This window comes from Microtus oregoni, unplaced genomic scaffold, assembly GCF_018167655.1.
Source record: "Microtus oregoni isolate MIOR12 unplaced genomic scaffold, Mior012 000049F_ref0000343, whole genome shotgun sequence".
NCBI lineage: Eukaryota > Metazoa > Chordata > Mammalia > Rodentia > Cricetidae > Microtus > Microtus oregoni.
Window position 1 is genome coordinate 8,523,166 of NW_024543223.1, and position 19,220 is coordinate 8,542,385.

At 47.7% G+C, this 19,220-nt stretch overlaps 1 protein-coding gene across 1 annotated transcript; it reads right to left on the reverse strand.

Moving 5' to 3' along the window:
* Nucleotides 1-1,328: 1,328 nt before the first annotated feature.
* Nucleotides 1,329-18,092, reverse strand: Znf518b (zinc finger protein 518B). Its single transcript, XM_041636600.1, has 3 exons — nucleotides 17,761-18,092; nucleotides 15,573-15,874; nucleotides 1,329-8,790 (listed from the first exon to the last, which is right to left on the reverse strand). Exon 3 carries the CDS (start codon nucleotides 8,630-8,632, stop codon nucleotides 5,339-5,341), a length of 3,294 nt encoding a protein of 1,097 aa, XP_041492534.1. The 5' UTR covers nucleotides 8,633-8,790; nucleotides 15,573-15,874; nucleotides 17,761-18,092; the 3' UTR covers nucleotides 1,329-5,338.
* Between the last annotated feature and the right edge of the window lie 1,128 nt (nucleotides 18,093-19,220).

Here is a 19,220-nt window from a genome sequence, read left to right on the forward strand (position 1 = left end):
GTGTTTGTGCATGCATAGGACATGAAGGCAGAAGGACTCACGTGGGAGAAACAGGACTAAAAAGAGGTGGGCTGGTGGGGGGTGGGCAGGTGTGAGCAAAGGACAATGCCACATGTATGTGAAGACATCATAAAGCCACTACCTGTGTGTACTGTTTAGATCACTGAAGTACTTTTAGGGTAAATATAAAGTGCTCACTTTCATTTCAGATTAAACTGATTAGACATCCATTGACAAGGGGTGACAGGGACATTCCTGCCAGTCATTTCATTTGGATGCAGGGGGAGTAACACGATTTTTAAGAATGTTAAATTTGAACCTGGCAGCTCCTTTGTACATTCTTTGTTTGCAAGTGATTTTTTTCTCTTTTCTAGCTTTTATTTTGTAGTCTACCATTATTTTGATTATAGTCCAAATAAAGGAAATCAATCATAAAATGTCATTGGCCTGGCACTATTTAATCCCAACTATATTTTCAAACAAATCACCAGAGTAAATGACATGTTCACATTAATGCCAATTTTCCTTGAATGTGTCCAATGTTGATGTTCTTCCAATCACAATTTCAGGGTGTTTTGACCAAGGGATTTACATATGCCACCCAAAGGAAAACATGAATAAAACCGGACTCAACTGTTACATTTTCTACTAGAGGAGAAGCTCAAGCAGCCTAGAAATACTGATTCTCATGACAGCTTCACAGTGCTATGGAGGGGTTCTTATGGAGCGGCTCCCCACTTCTACGCTCCTGGGTCAGTGTGAGCTGACTTGTTCTTAACTCCGAAATGATCCATTACAGATCATTACAGATACGAACTGCAAAGAAGGGATGATGGCTCATATTGAATCCTGGACTCTAGCACTGGCTGCAAAATCAATTGGAACGGCCTTATTGAGAATTTTCATCTGTTAGGATTCAAATACTTTTCATAGAGGAAACGAGTTGGGCTGGATCCCCTTGAGACTGAGAGGCTGTTCTACTTGTGCCCACTTGTGGTATGGAAGTTTACTTTGAAAAATTTCACACTAAGGACTCGACTTCAAGGTAGGGAAGTATTTTTAAAATAAGATACAAAATGAAACAACCTTCTGGAGAGGTCAGACATGCAGGCAGGTGAAGTAGTCACGGGCATCTCCACCAAGGCCACTGGGCACCACAGGAGCTGCCCCTACCGTTCAGAGTGGTCCCTCTGGTGAACTGAAACCAAACAACAGTAGCATGGACTCACATCAGGGTTTGAACGATTTAGGCAGAAAACTAAAGAGAATTTCTTTTTATTTATTGATTTCTTTTTATGGAGTCTAGTTTATTTTAGAAGCCTGTTAACAGTTCATTAGTAAAATGGTCAGAATATCTGGTTATTTACAGAAAACCAAAAGTCTAACAAGCACTAGCACGATACATCATTTCGTTAGTATCAAGGGAATGCAGATGAAGGCAACACAGACTTTCAGCTTTGGTAGTGCTAAGCATTATGTTGAGGTTCTCTCTTCTCCATGTCTTAACCAGCTTTTTAAAGTGTATAAGCATAAATGCCAACGTGAGTATGCCCCTCTGTGTGCACGGGGCAGGAGGATACCAGATCCTTGAAGCTTCAGTTTTGAAATGTGGCCAGGGTGACCACTTAAGATGGAAGCAGCGTGAAACAACACTCTGTTAAGCACTTCAGTGTTCCGGTAAAATTGCTTCTGGCTATAGCTGAACATTTTAACATCAACACTAAAATATGGAAACACAGGCCAGATTCCTAAATTATATATTTAAAAAAAGCACCGAATCTGAGCATACTGAAAATACTCAAGTATTTTAAAGGCGCTGGCAAAGCAATCCCAACTGACATTACGTTTTCTTGTTACTGACAGGTGGCTTGTGTTACACTTCCACTGGATAGTGCTACGGTGGACTAAATCTACTTCCCAGGCAGGCCATCTCATCGAAAGACGTCTGATGTGGGAACTGTCAAAACAGAAGAACCCTCCAGACAGCTCATTTCAGTCAGGTAGTGAACTGGTTAGTCAAATTGTTAAGTGGATGTAACCTATGTCCCCTGCCCCCTTCATGTAGCCAATGTTTACCTCAAGCTCAGTTCTCCCTGGGACAAGGGAGCAATGAGATTAGGAGTCCTTTTTAAAACATCATGGTCCTTCTTCCCAATTACACGTGGAATCTGGTACAGGGGCTGCTAATTTGGACCAAAGATGGCAGCGGTGCAGCTACTGCCTCAGTGAAAATGCCCGAGCACTAGAACATGCTTCACCAAAATCCCCTTCCATGAGAGGCCACTTGGGTCACTGGGCATGGTAGGAAACTCGAGATGCTCTTCAAATCACTGTTCTGTCGAGCAAAGCCAAAGAGAAGGGCTGTGTGGATTCACAGCAGGGTTTGCATGTCTGGGAAGGTGTCTTAACACCCTGGTAGAATCCAATGCCTGTGCTGTGTGCAGCACCACCCTTACGCACATCAGTAGTGCACACACGATTCTGTCTCACAGCCACCCTGTTTTAATGTCGGAAGTGAGAGAGCAGTGAAGATCTTAAAAGTTGCTTTATTTAAACAAAATCGATGCCAACTTTTCTATCTATATACAAACATGTTTCAGAACCAGAGCAGCAGACACACAGACTGTTCACACAGGAACTGTAATGCTTGACATGTTCAGACAAAGTTTTGTTTTCTGCTCATAAAGACATTCACAGACTCAAAAGTCATTCTGAAGGCTAAACGACACTATACCTTCATCTTCCGGGGTGGCTTATAATTCTAAATAAAGGGGGGGTGGAACTTTGGAGGGTCAATACACCATGTTTAGTTTAGTTCAACAGTGTACGGCCCATGATGGGGGCTCACAAAATGTTTTGGGCTGGAGATAAAATTTTGATTAAAATATAATTTATTGAGAGGACACTTAAGAGACAGAGGCTTAATTTTTTTTTTCATTCTACTTGTCTATTTCATAAATATAAGAAGATCCTTTCATTTTTTGGTCCCCCAAAGTAAGAAAGACTAGCTTAAAAAATAAGTTTAAAATAATTTTATAAGTACTATCAACAAAATGTAGTGACTAGATCCTTCAAAGTCAAGGTAAGACTATGGAAGTACCACATTCCTGTCCTCCTCCCTCCACACACTTGCCTACACGATACGCTAGTTCTAAAGATCTGTGTCTGGAAAGTTAGTCGCTTTTGCTTATCCCACGCTACGGGCTTCCAGGAGCCCTCTGTTCAACAAGGATCACAGTTCCAGAAATCTCCCAAAGACGCGCTACATCTTCTGCTCACTAACTCCAGCTCCACACAGGTACTAGTTGCTTTAGGTAATACTTGAAAGCAGCGGCTGCTGCAGAGTGCGACCATTCTGTTGGCGCTGATCTGTGGGCAGCTCTTGGCCCCTCCATTCGGGGGATAAAACTGTGCAGCACTGAGGTGGAGAAGGAGTGGATCCCATAGCCCGTCTGTCCCATCACATGAGACATTGGAGCCGCAGGGTGCCGGGCTGCACCGCAGATCAGACCTCAGAATGTCTGCATTACAGAGCCACCGAGCACCAAGCATGACTACATGCCACAATACAATGACCACAGCGGTTGTCTACTCCCGTCTGCTCATAGGAATCAGCTCCCACCACTTACTGTGCTTTCATTTTCTAAAAATGAGATGAAACCATTGTAAAAATGTTCTTTCAAAATAAATTATTTCTAGAATATAAAAGCTTTATATTTTCCCAGCTCATGTATCATTATAAAATAGGAAATCAGAAAATTAGCTGTTGCAATTTGCATATGGTAAAAAATATTTATATGTGTACACATATATACACATATATAAAAATGTAACTTTTAAATTAAAATTATCAATTAAAATGATCAGGTATTAAATCATACCTAAGAAAATCCATGTATTTATAATGAAAACAAACCTGAAAGGAGTATAATCCCAACTGTGAGAGGATGAGTTTGCCGTGTGCTAAGGCAAAGGCAGGAAGTCTGCTTACCCAGTAGACTAGAAGTCACCGAACCATTTCCTATCTACCCAGCCCTCACCCCCGTCCCATTCAGCACCACTAAGTCCTTAAGGATGGACAGCCTCAAGAGGGGTGGCCTGTGATGTCCCCTCTCGCCTGAGCTGCCCTACCCATGCAGGAGATAGGCTTTCTCCCAGTGTGCACAAGTGCCTTGTGGAGTGGCTGGTCTTGACACCTCTTAGTGGAGTCGAGGTGAGCAGGAAGAGAGCATCTGTGGCTGGACTAGGAGTGCTCCGTTCCTCGCACTGAGAACGGGTAGTGTTCCTAACGCCTCTGCAGACAGAGGGCTTCTCTTTCCATGTGGTTGATTCCCGAAGTCGCTAGTGTTCATGTTCATGAGGAAAAATGTTCTGGGTCTCAGACAGAGGCTACGCTCGTCCCCAGGAGAACCTGCTCAGAAAGGGCCAAAGGGAGAACTGCTCTGGCCTGGGGAACAGCCCTAGGATTCTATACTTAAAAGTGGTGGCCTCCCGTGGGGCTCTGCACGGACCCCAGGGTGAGAAGCCAGCCACAGCAGGCCCGTCACAGCCTGCTTTCAAGTACACTTGGAATGGCACTGCTGAGGCTTGTGTTTTAATGGATCTGCTCCTTCACATTTTAAAGTGGCCCTTTATGTTTGGTGGAGCAGACTAAACTTTATGTATCTTTCCTTCTTTACCTAACAACAACAACAAAAAACAATTACACATCCCCTACCCAACTATTACCAATAAGCAGGCAAAACCTAAATACTGAAAAATCTGTCTTTTCTTCTGCTAACACCTGCTGCTGACACACGACCAGGGACAGCGAAGCTCATGGCTTTGCAGAACACTGTTAGTCCTCGGAGTGGGAGGGGCAAACACAGTGTATTTTCTAACCAAATTTAAAATGGCCCATCAAGTAGAAAATTTCTATCATGTGCCAAATATTCTGAAAGAGTCAAAGCAAAATCAGAGTGGAGGTGTGCACCAAAACACAGGCTGATCTCTTCAGTAGCATTTATCCAAGAAGCCTGTCAATCATAAACCTGCCCCTCTAAATGGTTTATGAAAGAAGTGTCTATTCAGAAAAAAAATAAACACTAAGTAAGAAAGGCCTCAGATCCCACCGAAAACCTGTGGAGAGCGTTATTTCCTTTCAACAGAAAACAGTAGAATTTCAGGGGTCTCCCACCTCTCCTAGCCCAGCCACAGAGCTCAGGTAAGGGGCTCTCAACCTTTCTATGGTGACTCTGGGAAAAAAGCAAACCCCTCCTACTGCATCGAGAGTCTAGGGTGCGACCCTAAGCCACAAATACTAGAAGAAAACCAATTTGCTTCAAAGACCAATTCTGACTCATTTGCCCTTTGAAGAAAGAACATCCCAGTCTCTGGTGGCCTCTATCAGATGCCGCTGGCCATGACTCATCCACTCTTCCTGGTCTTCGTAGAGCCGCCCACAGAACCAGCACTTAAACACGCACTGGGCAGGGTCATCGGGCAGGGAGCCCACCACCTGGTAGTTGTTCTTGTGAACCTTCTTCAGCTTCATTTTCAGCATCATCTGCCTCTTCATGTGGCTTGCCTCGTCTGCGGTCTGGTAGGTCAGGCGAGCGTGGTGCCGCCGGATGCCCAGCTGATACCGAGTCCTCTCAGAGAGCACAACCTTGAGGACATTGCCTCGGTACTTGTTTATGACCTTCATCACGTTGCTCACTTCGGGGGAGTCCACGTCAGGATGGTTTAGTACGATGACCGGCTGGTTCCGACGGGGACATTTGATCAACTGATCTGGCCTGGCAGCTATGAGTCGCAGCTGCCTGGCGACCTGAAAGAAGGAAGGGTCTTTGAGGCCGTGGCTGGGATCCGCCTGCAGCTTGCTTTTTTTCTTGGCTGAGCTCACTTGCTTGGTTTTAGTCTTGCTTAGGGTTAGGTTCCTAGAAATGGGCCTCCCTTGCCTGCTGGAGTCATTGTTCCCTGTCTGTGTGCTGTACACAGGGATGATTTTCTTAGGGGTACTACCGCAGATAGAGTCCTCCTTTTTAGATTTGGGCCGAAGAGATGTCTCCAGATTGGGGGACATGTCTGCCGACCCGCGTCTGCATGCCAAGGGCTGGGAGCCTGAGCTGGTCTGTTTCACAGGGCAGAACGGAAGCGGTTCTAACTGGGCTTCACTGCAGGGTATGCTGACAGGTGTGTCGCAGGTAGCCTCGATGATCCGGGCATCTTCAGAAGAGTTCAGGACCCTCAACACGGCCCCTTTGGGGATCAGCACTGGAGTCGCTACAGGAGTCTTTCTGGTCACTCTGCTCTCCATTTTCCCATCGTCACCACTGGCAAACTTGGGGCAGATCTGCTGCTGAGCAAGCTGCCCGCTGCCAGCCACACTGCCTTCATTCTGAGGATTTTGGAGAGAACCTACGGAAGGGCCGCAACTAGGGCCAGGGCCAGTAAGAGACACACTCATTTCCTGACTGCCCTTGGGAGCTGCTTTTGAAGCCAGCTTGGGTGCCTGCCCTATAGACCGTCGCTGAGCACCATTGGCAGACAAAGAGGAGGGCTTGCCGCACGACTCAATTAACTGTGCGATCTTTCTGCGAAGCAGTTCGATGGACTTTATTTTGGTTGTTGAATTATTCCACTTAATGCCCTCTGGCACATTTTCAGATCCAGAGCTCAAAGAAAATACTGACGAGATGATTGGACCCTCAAATGTGTTACCTGTCTTTTCAGAATTCTTCGGCTGTTCAGGCTGATCCCCAGGCTGTTGGGACCTCAGTTTATCTTCCCCAGTAATGTTTATGTGTAAGTACTCTTTTTTCTGTGCAGAGGAAACCTGGCCTGTATTTCCCACTGCCTTGTTTTCTACCTGTTTGTCTTCCAGCTTCCTGTCAGCGGGAACCATTGTTTCAGGACAACTAGTCCGATTCCTGGCTTCTAAGTCACTTTCACCTCTAGGCAGAATGCCCTTCTCTCCAGAGAAGGGAACCTTTGCAGGCAACGAGGGGAGGGGAAGGAGCTGCCGGGAGTCACTGTGGGAACCCCTTCCTTCTTCAGCCAAAGGAACTGCTGATTTACTCAAGAAAGGGTTCACTGTGGCTCCAGGACCGCAGGAAACACTGCTTTGTACAGAGGCTGGAGAGTGGCCTTTTAAGACAGCAGAGGGAAGGGCTCTAGGTGGACACAAACTGTGAGTTTTCTGCAAATCTTTAATCGTCTCGGAGCTGAGAAAAGAGTCTTGATTACTGGGCACACCAGAACTGGGCATGAAGAAATTGCAAGACTTGACCCACTTCACATTTTTTAGTTGTTTCTGCACTAAAGAGTGCAGCCGATCAAGGCCCACAAACTCTCCAGCATTCCCTTCCATTGCTAGCGACCTCGCTGCTTCTGTAGAGAGCATCTTTCTCTGTCCCCCTGAGCCCTTCTCTGTAATAGTACAGATGGAGCTCCCTCCATCTCCTTTGCCTGTGTCAAGGCGGGTGTTTTCTTCTAACGGAAACAGTTTAAGCACCAGCTGCTGTGTGCCATTGACAACCTTCACATCGATCAACTGGGCTAGACAGTTGGTGGGGACCACCAGCTCCGAGGGAGCCATGACTGTCAGCGGCATACCCGCCTGCACAGGCTCCTTCGAGGGGGACAGGACTTCCACCTCAACGTTATTCTTATTCCCTAACAGGCTCACCTCGCTTGGCTCTGACAGGGCCATTTTGTTGGGAATACACACTACATCTTTCTGGTACTTCTTTAGCTCAGGTAACAGCATCACGCTGTGTGTCTTGTCTTTGTTTGTGTGGAGAGAGAACCGAGATAGCTGCTCTGACAACTTGTTCTGGAAGGTAGTCCTGGGACTGGGGGCCTTCCAGAGTTCTGTGCTTTGCTTTGCAATGTTGGTTCTCTTGGGCTCCAGCTTGGCAACGGTTTTGAATGGTCGTTTGGCACCGGCCCTCTCATGGACCCTCCTCCTGTGCTTGACAATGTAGTCATTGCGGATAGCGCCGTAGTCACAGTACTCACAGCGGTATGGGAAGACGCCTGTGTGCTTCACCAGGTGCCTCTGGAACTCGCCCTTCGTGTAGGAGATGTAGCTGCAGTGGGAGCAGATGAACTTGATCTCCTCATGCTGCAGTGTGTGCTTTCTGTACTGCAGCGGGTCCTTTGTGGAGAAGCGACATTTGTCACAGTAGAATTTCCCCGGCTTGAAGTTCCTAACCTTAAATTTGTTATTTACAGGGCTTGAGATGGTTTCGGTCTCATTTCTGACAAGAACAGCAGCGGGGTTATTGTTCACAAAATGAAGCTGGGTAGGTATTGTGTGAATGCTGCATTTGAAGCAGACAAAAGCGTCTTCCTTCTGGCTCTGTCCAGGGCCCTTCCTTAAGTCTTGAGGCGGGATCTTATGAACACTTTTGCACTGTACACAGGTAGCAATGGTCAGTGTGGCTGTCTCAGCCTCTGAGCCTTGGTACAGTAAGGTTTGTGCTTCCTGTCTGTCTGGCCGAGTTGCTCTAGTACAACTAGGCTGTTTGGGAGACATGGTCAAAGAACTTGGTCCACCATTCACTTGTGTGGTATACAGCTGTTCTCCGATGTCCTTCATCTTCTTTATCTGCATACCCACATAGCCAGCTGAAATCGAAGATGTCATTTGATAAAGTCCTCTGCAGACATCCTTCTTCGCACACCCAGTGACTGGTGGAGCCGCAGACACTTCTTGGCAAATGCGTAACGATCAATCACGTTTTGTGTCCTTTCACAGGAAATACATGAACCACAGTATGCTTTCAATTCTGTTTCCAGGCAACACTACAGGAAAAGACCATAAAGCATGATTAGTACAGAGGCTCATAGCTTGGCTAAGCTACCACTATTTCCACTGTGCCGGCATGACGCTGTGGGAACGTCACAGGGAATCCCCACAGAGTCTAGAAGGACAAACACAAACACAAGCATGTTGGCAAGGCTAAACTAGGAACATTCTCTAGCCCACATCAACTGGGAGCCAGAGCTACCTGGAGGATTCTCACCAGTAGCTCAGGATCACCTCTGAATGTTTTGTTTATTGACAGTGACCACAGGTAGCTTCAGATGATCCTCAGAAAACATCATAGAAGACACTGCCAGCTCAGCCTTGACGTGTGGGTCACCAAGTGGTGGAGACAGGTCTTATGGTCAGTTGTTCACACATGCACCTGCATTATAGCAACTCTTATTCACACACCCACTCGGTTTGCACAAGTGGAGAAGCCAGCAACACTGTCTCAAACATAGCGATTTCTTTACCATCTTCAGGGCCTCCATCAGGTGTGAGGCTCTGTCCGTAAGCTGAAGGGCAGTGATCAAGAGATGGTTCAATGGGTAAATACACTGACGGCCTGGGTTCCACTCTCAGAACCCACATAGTAGGAGAAGACCCATTCCTGGAAGTTGCTCTCTAACTACCACATATGTTCCGTGGCATGTGTTTACATGCGAAGAATTTAAAAATGTTTAAAAACTATGTACCACTGTCTTCCACTTATGAAGTCCACATTTGGGAGTGTGGTTCATATATTTGGTGGTCAAATGACAGTTTAAGAAAAAAAAAAAACCTGGTAAAGAAATATCAAAAAGCAAGGTGAAGAGGATAGGGAGTTCATCCAAGGAGACAGAGGGATTGGCGGAAGGAGGGCATCCAGGAAAAGACTGAGAATGGGAAGCCACATCTGTATACAGACCTGTGGCAGCCAGGGACTGAGCTCTGTGGAAGTCCAGAAAAAAAAGGATGTGTCAAGCAGAGAGGGCCTGGAGCACTTGGAGAATTAGCAAGAAATTGAGGTGTGGGGGCTGCAGGATGATCAGAATGGGACACAGCCTCACAGGATGGCAGTTCTTCCTGCATATGTGACAGAGCTGGGAGAGGGACTGGGTTAGTGGAACGACACTCAGATTTATATTCAATGGCGTGCAGTGATGCGAGAGGACTAGAGCCTATAACGGACTAAACGGCAGCTGTGGGCCACAGTGCCTTGGATTAGAACAAGAGCAGAAACACGTATCTTCTAGAACAAGTAAGATCCATCATGCTCATGCGCGTGTTACATGGTGACTGGGAATATACAACGTATAGAAACTTTACTTGGAAGATACAAACTACAAGCCCAACAATACTTGCTTGGAATCTCCTGGAAGCTGGTCTTTTATGATCCTAAACAAACAAACCACGCCCGCAACATCTGAACAAATTTCCTCATTGTCTCCTAGTACTCCTGCCATACACAAAGTCACCTCCACAGTGACCTATGTGCACCTGTTTGCTCATCTCTAGGGCATAAGCCTGGACTAGCTTCCCAAGCCTGAGGCTGCTGGTCTCTGAAACCAGACTTTATAATTTAGCAACACGAGCATCTTCAAGATGTTCTCGCCAGCAACTCTGTGCAGACACCACAACTGCAAGCAGAGCCTGGAAAACCACAGAGCCATAGAATGCAGAGGCTGAAGTCAGGGAATAGGGCTCATGTCCAGTGGTCCTGAAACTGGAGGAGCCTACGAGACATGCAGACACCGACATTCCTGGGATGTATTCCCTCTCAGGAGATGCGGCTGTTAAAGCAGCATCAGCTAAGGCACCGGGTAACCCTGACAAAAGCCACGGCTGAAATCGCCAGATCCCAGACTTGTTCAAGCCCTCTGAACACCTCCACCTGGGACACAGAGGATCCTCTGAGCTCCCACATCCTTCCCTCTTCAGGTGAATTCTGTTCTCATTGTCAACAATGTACCCTGAGATAAAAATGAAGACGCTTCCCTGTAACTTATCTTCAACTGACTTTCAGGGAAACAAAGGACTTACTCTTGATGGGCCAGTCAGTAACCTGCACAGCCCAGCCTGTTTCTTGCCAGGCAGTCCTTCGTTCTCAGTTCTGTTCCAAAGATCTGCACCTGGTCCCTACCCAATGTTCTTATCTACCAGCCTGATAAACTTCTAATGTAGGTGGCAGTGGTGCTGGTGGGGGCGCTAATTGAAGCCCTGGCCCCCCATGGTTTGCTTGTTGATGCTTTCAATGCAGCACCTCTTTAGGCAAACTTTAACTGAAGTGGTTCTCAGAGAAGCCCACCTGCAAAGCTTCCTGCAGGGGAAGAACCACACCAGCCAGGATTACATTGGTACACATTCAGGTTTTCACACTTTCACAGTCTCAAAGAGTCATGTAGGGAAGCAGTGATGTTCTCAAGTCCTAACAAGACTTGAAGTGGATTTAGCCAGCAGGTCTGTGACAGTTAGTGAGAAGCAGAGAGCATCCTGAAGAAGTGTCTCTAAAACAATCAGGCCAGCACCAAGTGGCTGGGGAACAGCAGGGTCCTGTGGCACCATCTCTGCAAAACATCTAAGCCGTTCTATATGCTCCCCAATTTCCGAGAGGTTTATGACCCACCACAAATTGAAAATACGCTAAGTGAAACATGAATTTAATACACCAGGCTTACAGCACAGCATAGCATAGCACACAGTTAGATAGTTATAATGAGTAGGTCATTTCAATTTTGGATACAGTTCACGGCTTACACTTATGACAGCATGGCTGACCATGAGCTCCAGATCCCTGCTGCCACCGGACATCACAACAGGGCTGTGTTGCACATGGCTAGCCTGATTAAAGGTTAAAAAACAAACCCAGAAGTGTGATTCCTACTGAATGCACGCTGCACCTACACTGCGTGACGTCACAGCATGCTAGGCTCAACTATCATAAGTTGGGGGACAACTTGTATTTGAAATTAAGAATCCTTGAGAACAAGGGTTCTCAAATGGACATACAAGATTGATCAGCACACATCCTTGTACAGAGAAGGCAGACATCTGGGCTGTGAACCATTTCACAGTGTCTTCTACACTTTAAAACAGTCCTTAGAACAATACCACCATTTCTCCCCCTCGAAGTAGGAAAGAGCGAGGTTTCTTTAAAAAGTTCTAGCTGAACCTTTGCAACTTGTATGCTGAAGTTCAGGAGAGAACTCAGTTCCAGTCTTAATGCCTCAAGGAAAGGGTAAGCAGAGGCAACGAATGGGAGAAGGACGGTGGCTGCAATGGACATAACACTTCTCAGGTACAGCCAATACCTCCTTCCTTACACACAGGGTCCTTCGTTTGATTCACACCCAACTACCTGGAAAGCTGAATCCTTGGCAGGTTACTGTCAATGGACTGGATGACAGAAGACACTGCAGACAGAGGACTGTACATGCATGCACTTAGCGCTGAAGGCACCCCACATGTCAGCAGCAGAGTCCACTGACCTCCAAAGGCACAGCTCCTAGGGCAAAACTCCATTTTTTTTTCCCCAGATAACTCAGAAGAGCTCAGCATTATTAACTTAATGGCACAGTAGGACATCCATTTAACACTGTTTCCCATAATAAATGACTTAGCAGGATATAAGAAGCCTTTAAATAACACAATTATCTATAGCAACCTTCATGTATAGTTTTGTGTACCATAAACTTGGTCTCTGCACTGAGGCAGGGGTGGGAGTTTATTTGCATGCACTAAGGGTGAGGTTTTTTCCCCCCTGCATCTTTAACAGAATTCTTTTGAACTCACTTGTATTGATTTCTTACACACTTATTAGAGGAACGTAAGTGTAAAAACTTTACCCTGAAGCTCCAGTTCAGTGACACAAAAGCTAGTCAAAGACAAAGTTTGCGCCCATCACTCAGAAGGAAGCGTATGGCACTTTAATGCATACTAGTGTCCAACAGATCAGAGAGGGCTAGCGTGGAAGCCTAGGTCCCACATCATCCTTGGAGAAACAATGCAGGGTTTTAAAGAGCAGTGTGTGTGAACTGGGCACGCTGCTCCCAGCCGACACCAGTCGGCAGTAAGAGGAGCTACCACAATGCAGGTGCCATGTGTTGGGAGAGCCCCTGACTCACCTGGGCTCATTCAATGTTACTCTACATTTTTAATGAAGACCTTATGCCAAGCATTGGTTTCTCAGCTGCCTGACCATGGCTCTCTCCAGAACATAATTCTTTTTGGTTGCACAGCCTAAACTGATCCTGGTAGAAACTGTTTGTCAGCTTCAGTGGTAATAGGACAGTTTTCAGCATGAGACAAAAGACACTGCACACTACCCTTGGCAATGGTGTCAGTTACTCAACCAGGTGACCTTTCCCTACCCTCTTGACACAGGTGGGCAGCAAATGTCCCATCCAGATGTCAGTGAGGAAAGAACGTAGCTGGATACTGGATCACACCCATTGGCGCACAGGATGGATGACTGGCTATATCTGTTTTGACTGGGAAACAAACTCAAGTAGCTTTCTGTAGACATTCTGATCCAGAACTATTCCTTACTGTGGCTCCGTCCACATCCATCACTAGGGCAGGGACTGTGCTCTGAACAGGAAGAACAAAGGATCTGCTGGATGTTTAACTTTTCAGCCCTTACTGGCTGGATCCTTTGAGAAGTGATTTCTTTCTCTCCACTGCCAGGCAAGGGACAGGGTGCCACTCACAAGCCGTACCTATGCATTCCTTCTGCTTATGACTCATCTCGCCTGTCCCTCTCAGTGATCCCTTTAGCACTATTTGACCCCATAATGCCCAGTGGCGTGTGGATGGGGAAGATGTCAACATTAGACTTATAAAAAGCGTGTCATGTCACCGCCTGGGTGAGTACTTCAATGACCACAAATCAGAACTGGGCAGGTGGGAAAGCGGCCTAAACAGGCAATGCAAATCACACAATGGACTCTTCATGCTGAAGCACTTTGCACTCAGGAATGATTAAGACTGACTGCCACCTGGATGACAAAAAGCGTGTGCAAATGTCACTGACAACACATCGCCCCCGGGGATCCCACTGTCTTCTGAAAGTGGGTGTATTGCTGGGGCAACAGAACGGAGCCAGGCGGCTGTGACAGCCTAGCTGCTTTCTCAGTGCTGGACAGTTCTAAGAGTGCAGAGCACAGGATCTTGAGAAACCAAGGTCAAGGGTCAAAAGGCAGGTGGGTCTCTGGCTTGCTAGCTAGCCAGCTGTGTGGTTTTCTAGACTTTTAACCTAGCTTAACAGTTCCTGCGGTTGTAAAAGTGGGACAACTGACCACATGGCTGATGTGAGGATGAACGAACAAAAACCAAATGCAAACGGCTAATACCAAAGAGCCTGTCTTGTCAGGAAATGCCAACATTTTGGCAAGACTCCTTTAAGTCGAAGGGTCCAGTAAAGCTCTGAGGAGCAGAAACTGTAAGAATGAACAAAAGAGGTGGCTGAGGGAAAGGTCCACACACAAAGGACTTGCTAGGCAGCGAGGAGCGCCCAGGTACTGCTCCCCAGGACTGAAGGAGGAACTGGCTCTGCAGAGAGCATCAGCAAACTCTACAGCAGAGAACAAAGGGGATTTTATGCATTACTTCTCCCGACAGTTTAAGAGTAAGAATAGGGTTGGAATCCTTTGAGTTTAAAACTTGTAGCTTAAATGTGAAAAAGAAAACGCTAATGAGCAAATACGCTTATTAGCATCAGATCACACATACACATTCACACACACACACACACACACACACACACACACACACGACCAAGTGGTATTATAAGGAATAGGTACAAATTTCGGATTTCAAACATTTAAATATTCATTAAAGATATTTAGTATGAACAACATTTTTGTAGTTCCCTCGTTTCCTTTTATTTGCCTCAAAAACCCCTAAATTTGTAGACCAGAGAGTTTAATGAAAGAGAAGAAATCTTTCCTTCCACACAGGGGAATCACTGGCTTTGCCTACATTAAGGCAAATATGGTCTGGATAAGGCCACAGTGTTTAAAGGAAGTTACTGAGGAAGCTTTGAGAATTGCTGCTGCCCGAGTCCTATTCCTCAGACAAGGTTGCAATTGAGATACTGGCAGGGGCAGGGCAGAATCCAGAAAGAAGTCTATAAGGCTTTGAAAATGGTCCAAGCTGGGCAGTGGTGGCACACGCCTTTAATCCCCCATCACTCGGGGAGGCAGAGGCAGGATCTCTGTGAGTTCAAGGCCAGCCTGGTTCCAGGACAGGCTCTAAGCTACAGTGAAACCCTGTCTCAAAAAACCAAAAAAAGGTTCTAATATGCAACTTGGGTTGGAGACCACCCGTATTACAGGTGCAGGGTAGTAGGGATGGCAAGGAAAACTCGTTACCCTGTAGACCTCACAGTAGAGGTGGGGCTAGGCCACAGCCTCAGGGTAGTGATAGGGCCTAAAAACACAAGAGTCAAGGCTTTGCAACACAACCTTGGAAACACCAAGGTGCTCTCTAGGTATGAAGATCTCAGTAATCTAAATGCTCCCACTCTCCCTCCACAGTATTTGGGCATGGCCACGTACAAAAGGCACAGACGAAGACCATACTAGCCCCACCTCTGTACGGGCTGCTGTCCCTAAGGAGTCTGACTGGACTCGGAAGTAAATGGGAAAATTCAATGTGGATCTTGTTATCAGGAAGCTGAGCAGGGTGCTCTCAGTGGCTGGCCACTGGCTCATGCCACAGCACTTTGACTCTGGTCAGGAAGGGTGCCTGTAGGGGCAGGCTCTGTGACTGGACATGCTTTGAAGCAAAACTCAATTACCTGCTTCTTTCAAAACGACAGGCCTGGAGGTGGTGGTATGTGCCTTTTCTAGGTCACAATGACGAGGGAAGTGATAGCAGCCAGCATTCAGTCCAAACTCTTGTCTTGTGAACGCAGGTCGCAGCCAGGATCCCTGATTTCTTGGGCACTGTTCTTCCAGGCCCAGAAGTCAAGAGTGTAGAAAGTCTCGGTGGCTCTTCCTTCTTTTTCAGGCCTTCTCAGATACTGAGGACCATAGGTCTCAGGACGTCAGGCCCTGGTATAGACATGTAGGCACAGAAGCCAGGGCTGCGCCAATAGGCCTGCAACAGAGTCAGACACTCGGGTATAAGTGTGGGATCTGCAAGCTGTGGTCTCCTGGATACATTTATTGTAGGAAAGACAAAATGAATAAACCTTCCAAGTGCTTCTCAATGGCAGCCAATCTAAGCTTAAAGAGAAAGGGTTCCCAGGAACCCTGTGACCTAAATGCAATGGATGGCGCCCTTCCTGGGGTAGGGCACATGACAGGTTCAGAAACCTTCCCAGATTATCCTGTGTCTCCCACTCCCACCCGTGAAGGAGTGGTCTGGATTCGATGGCTCCAGCCACTTCTCTGCAGGCAGCTGGATTTGCAGGGTAGCAACAGTATGCAGCGGAGATCAAAGGCGGTTTAGGAACAATCAAGGCAGGGAAAATCATCACTGGGCAGGACCCCGCTGACCCCAGCCACAGCAGACTTGGACATGAAAAGCCCACCGTTAGACTGGCTCAGAGGATAAGGGAAGGAGCGAAGAAAATGGCAGCCTTCGCAGCGACAATTATTAACCTGCTCCTTGTTCTGCCCCTTGCGCAAACAATGTCCCAGACCCTCTTATTTAAGGGCAGATAGATAAGAAAGAATATACAGGTTTCTTTAAATGGGCATGAAAATCAGCGATTCGGGAGGAAACCAAGAAACAAGGCAAGGCTCTCCTTTACTCTTCGATAGCCACCACTATAACATGGCTGGGTCTGTCATATGTGTTAGCCTTATCAGGGCTCACTACCAGATCCAAGACAAAAAAAAAATCTTTAATAAATGCTTGTATTGGATAAAGATAATGCCTACAATGTAAAAAGCTGGATATGATGCTTCAAACATACTTACCAGGCTTCAAGAATCCTTAGCAAGGGCATGCTCTCCTGTACAGTCCTGGATTGGGCTTAACTTTGTGCAATTTAGAGGGACAGAGACACTTTTCCAAGCGAGCTGGCTTCTCTTCTGTAGCCAAGTGCTGCAAGTTATTGGCACCCAGAGAATTTTCTTATAAGGCGATTTCAATTCTAAACTTAAGGTAATGTTTTTAAGGCCTCAAACACAACATTGAGTTGGGTTGGTAGGCTACTTTTCAATAGGACAATGTGCTTGATGTTTCAAGTTTTTATGATAAATATCGTTGGTATTCTATTTTTTAAGAGCAGAAGTAGTTTAAAAGGATATGTCAAATCCCCAACAATCATAAGGGGTGTTCGATATCTTCTTCTATCTTTTGGTTTTTCCTTTTCGGGTCATAAACTTTGCACTGGGTCTTTCCCCTCTTCTGCACCCTTTCCCTAGCCTTCATCTGCATCCACCCTCAACCCCAAGCAACAAGATCAAACTGAAAAGCTGTGATGGAGCTGTCCCACAAAAGGTGACACCAGCCGCATCCCACCCACGATTAGGTCCTCTGTGGGCAGGCCCACCCCGACACCCGCTCCAAAGACAATGCCAGCGTGGTCCTCAAGTTTATTGTTGGCGCGCTCGCAGGGATGCACGCTCTCCCGGGCGAGGCCAGGGCGCCGCACGGCGCTGAGCGAGGCGCGGGTACAAGAGAGCCCGCACTGTCGCGTCTCCTGAGGGTCAGCCAGACGCAGATGGGGTGTCTTCCAAAAGCCGAAAGCTAAAGCCGCCTCAAGACAGCCTCTGAGGCAGAGAGGCTTTAAAAATGGCCTCCTGACGACACTTCCTGCTCGGGTCTGAGGCATCATTTAAAAAGCCGGCTCAGCCACCCGGCGCGCAGAGTCGCCAGGCTGAGCCGGCGCTGCACAAAGGCCGCAGGATGGGCCGTGGGTCTCCGACCCGACCCGCCTAGCCCGACGGGAGGCGCCTCGGGCCGGAGGCGAGCTCGTGGGACCGTGGAGCCACACCCGACCGCGCCCGCCCAGGTCCCGCACCGCCACTCACCCGGACGCCGCGGCACCGCACGGTCCCAGATCCCCGCGGACGGACAGGAACCTACACCGCCGGCTGCCGCCCGCAGACCGCCGCCGCCGCGCCCGCTGTAGGTCCCTACCCGGGGGGCGGAGCCGGGCCGGCGACGCGCGTGCGTAGTGCGGCGCGACTGCCGCGGAGAGGCGGGCTCCTGAGGTTGCCCCTTCCCTGCCCTGGGCTGTGGGCTCTGAGCTTGGGGCTTGAATATAGTCCTTTGCACCAAAAGAGTGCAGTGTCTGCATCGCTCAGCCCTGCACGCTCCGCAGCCTCCTCTGGAAAGAACTGAACCCTCTTCCCTTTGGGTCTAGTAGAACATCCATGGGTGTCTGTCCTGCGCTGGGTCCTGTCTGCTGAGGGTGGATTTGGTGCTTACCCTCAAGGAGCTTGAAGTTCTCCAGCAAGTAAGTGAAGCAATGACAAGCCTCAGTCATCATAGCTTCCTGGAGCGTCCTAGTGAAGGAGTTGGGCCCGCAGCCCTAGATTTGGATACAGCTTGCTGCTGGGCCTTAGATATGGAAGCGCAGACTCAAGCCATTTCTAAAGCTGAGAAGATTGTATTTGACGTATAAGACCTCATCTAGTGCACGTTGTGACAGTCCAAGCAGGGACATGATTGATGGGGGAACAGTCAGCAGATGCTACGAGCTTTTAGTGCCGGAGTTTGCATTTACCTCCCGCGTTCCAATCATGTAAGCAGGTAAACGACCCCCTTTCACAGAGGTGCGCACCTACAGTCTACTGGATAAGAGACTACCCCAAATCTGAGGGATGAAGGGAATCACATGGTCACCCCCCTTCCCCCGCGCAGTCAGCAACTCCGATGCCGCTCCCCACAAAATAAAGCTGCCCCCACTCCAGCAAGAACAGATGGTGGCAAGGAACAGTGTCGCTGTGAAATACAGATCCTCCATGGACGAGGCAGACGTTCTCTTCAAAGCTCTAGAAAGAAAAGAAAGCCAAGACTGGTTTCCTGTTCCTTCCTCTGGGCCGTGGAGGTCAGCTCCAAGACATGGATAGTAAGCTGGGAGAAGATGCAGGGCTTTGGCAAAATCTAATGTGTGGGTGAATGGAGTTTGGGAAGAGCAGGCAGTCACAATACCAACTGCTGGGCAGGCCCCCAGTCCCTGGAAGAGTAGACGCTGGACATAGAAAATCTGGGCAGAGAGCAAGTCGGTGAGGCAATGCCTTTGACCACACCCTGATAAGGGAGCTTCTCCTGTTTTCTCTCTCCCTCTCCCTCCTGCTAAGCTAAAGGAAAAACAAATGGGTCCAGAGTTCAAAGTCTCCCTCAAGAGTAGGCTAATGATGAGGAGAACATTGAGAGCCTGTCCTGGTCATGCCTGAGAACCCCTAGTGACACAAGGAACCACACTCAGGAAAATCAGTTATGTATTGAAGAACCAGAAGTCCAAGGGTTAGAGAATTTTTCAGCT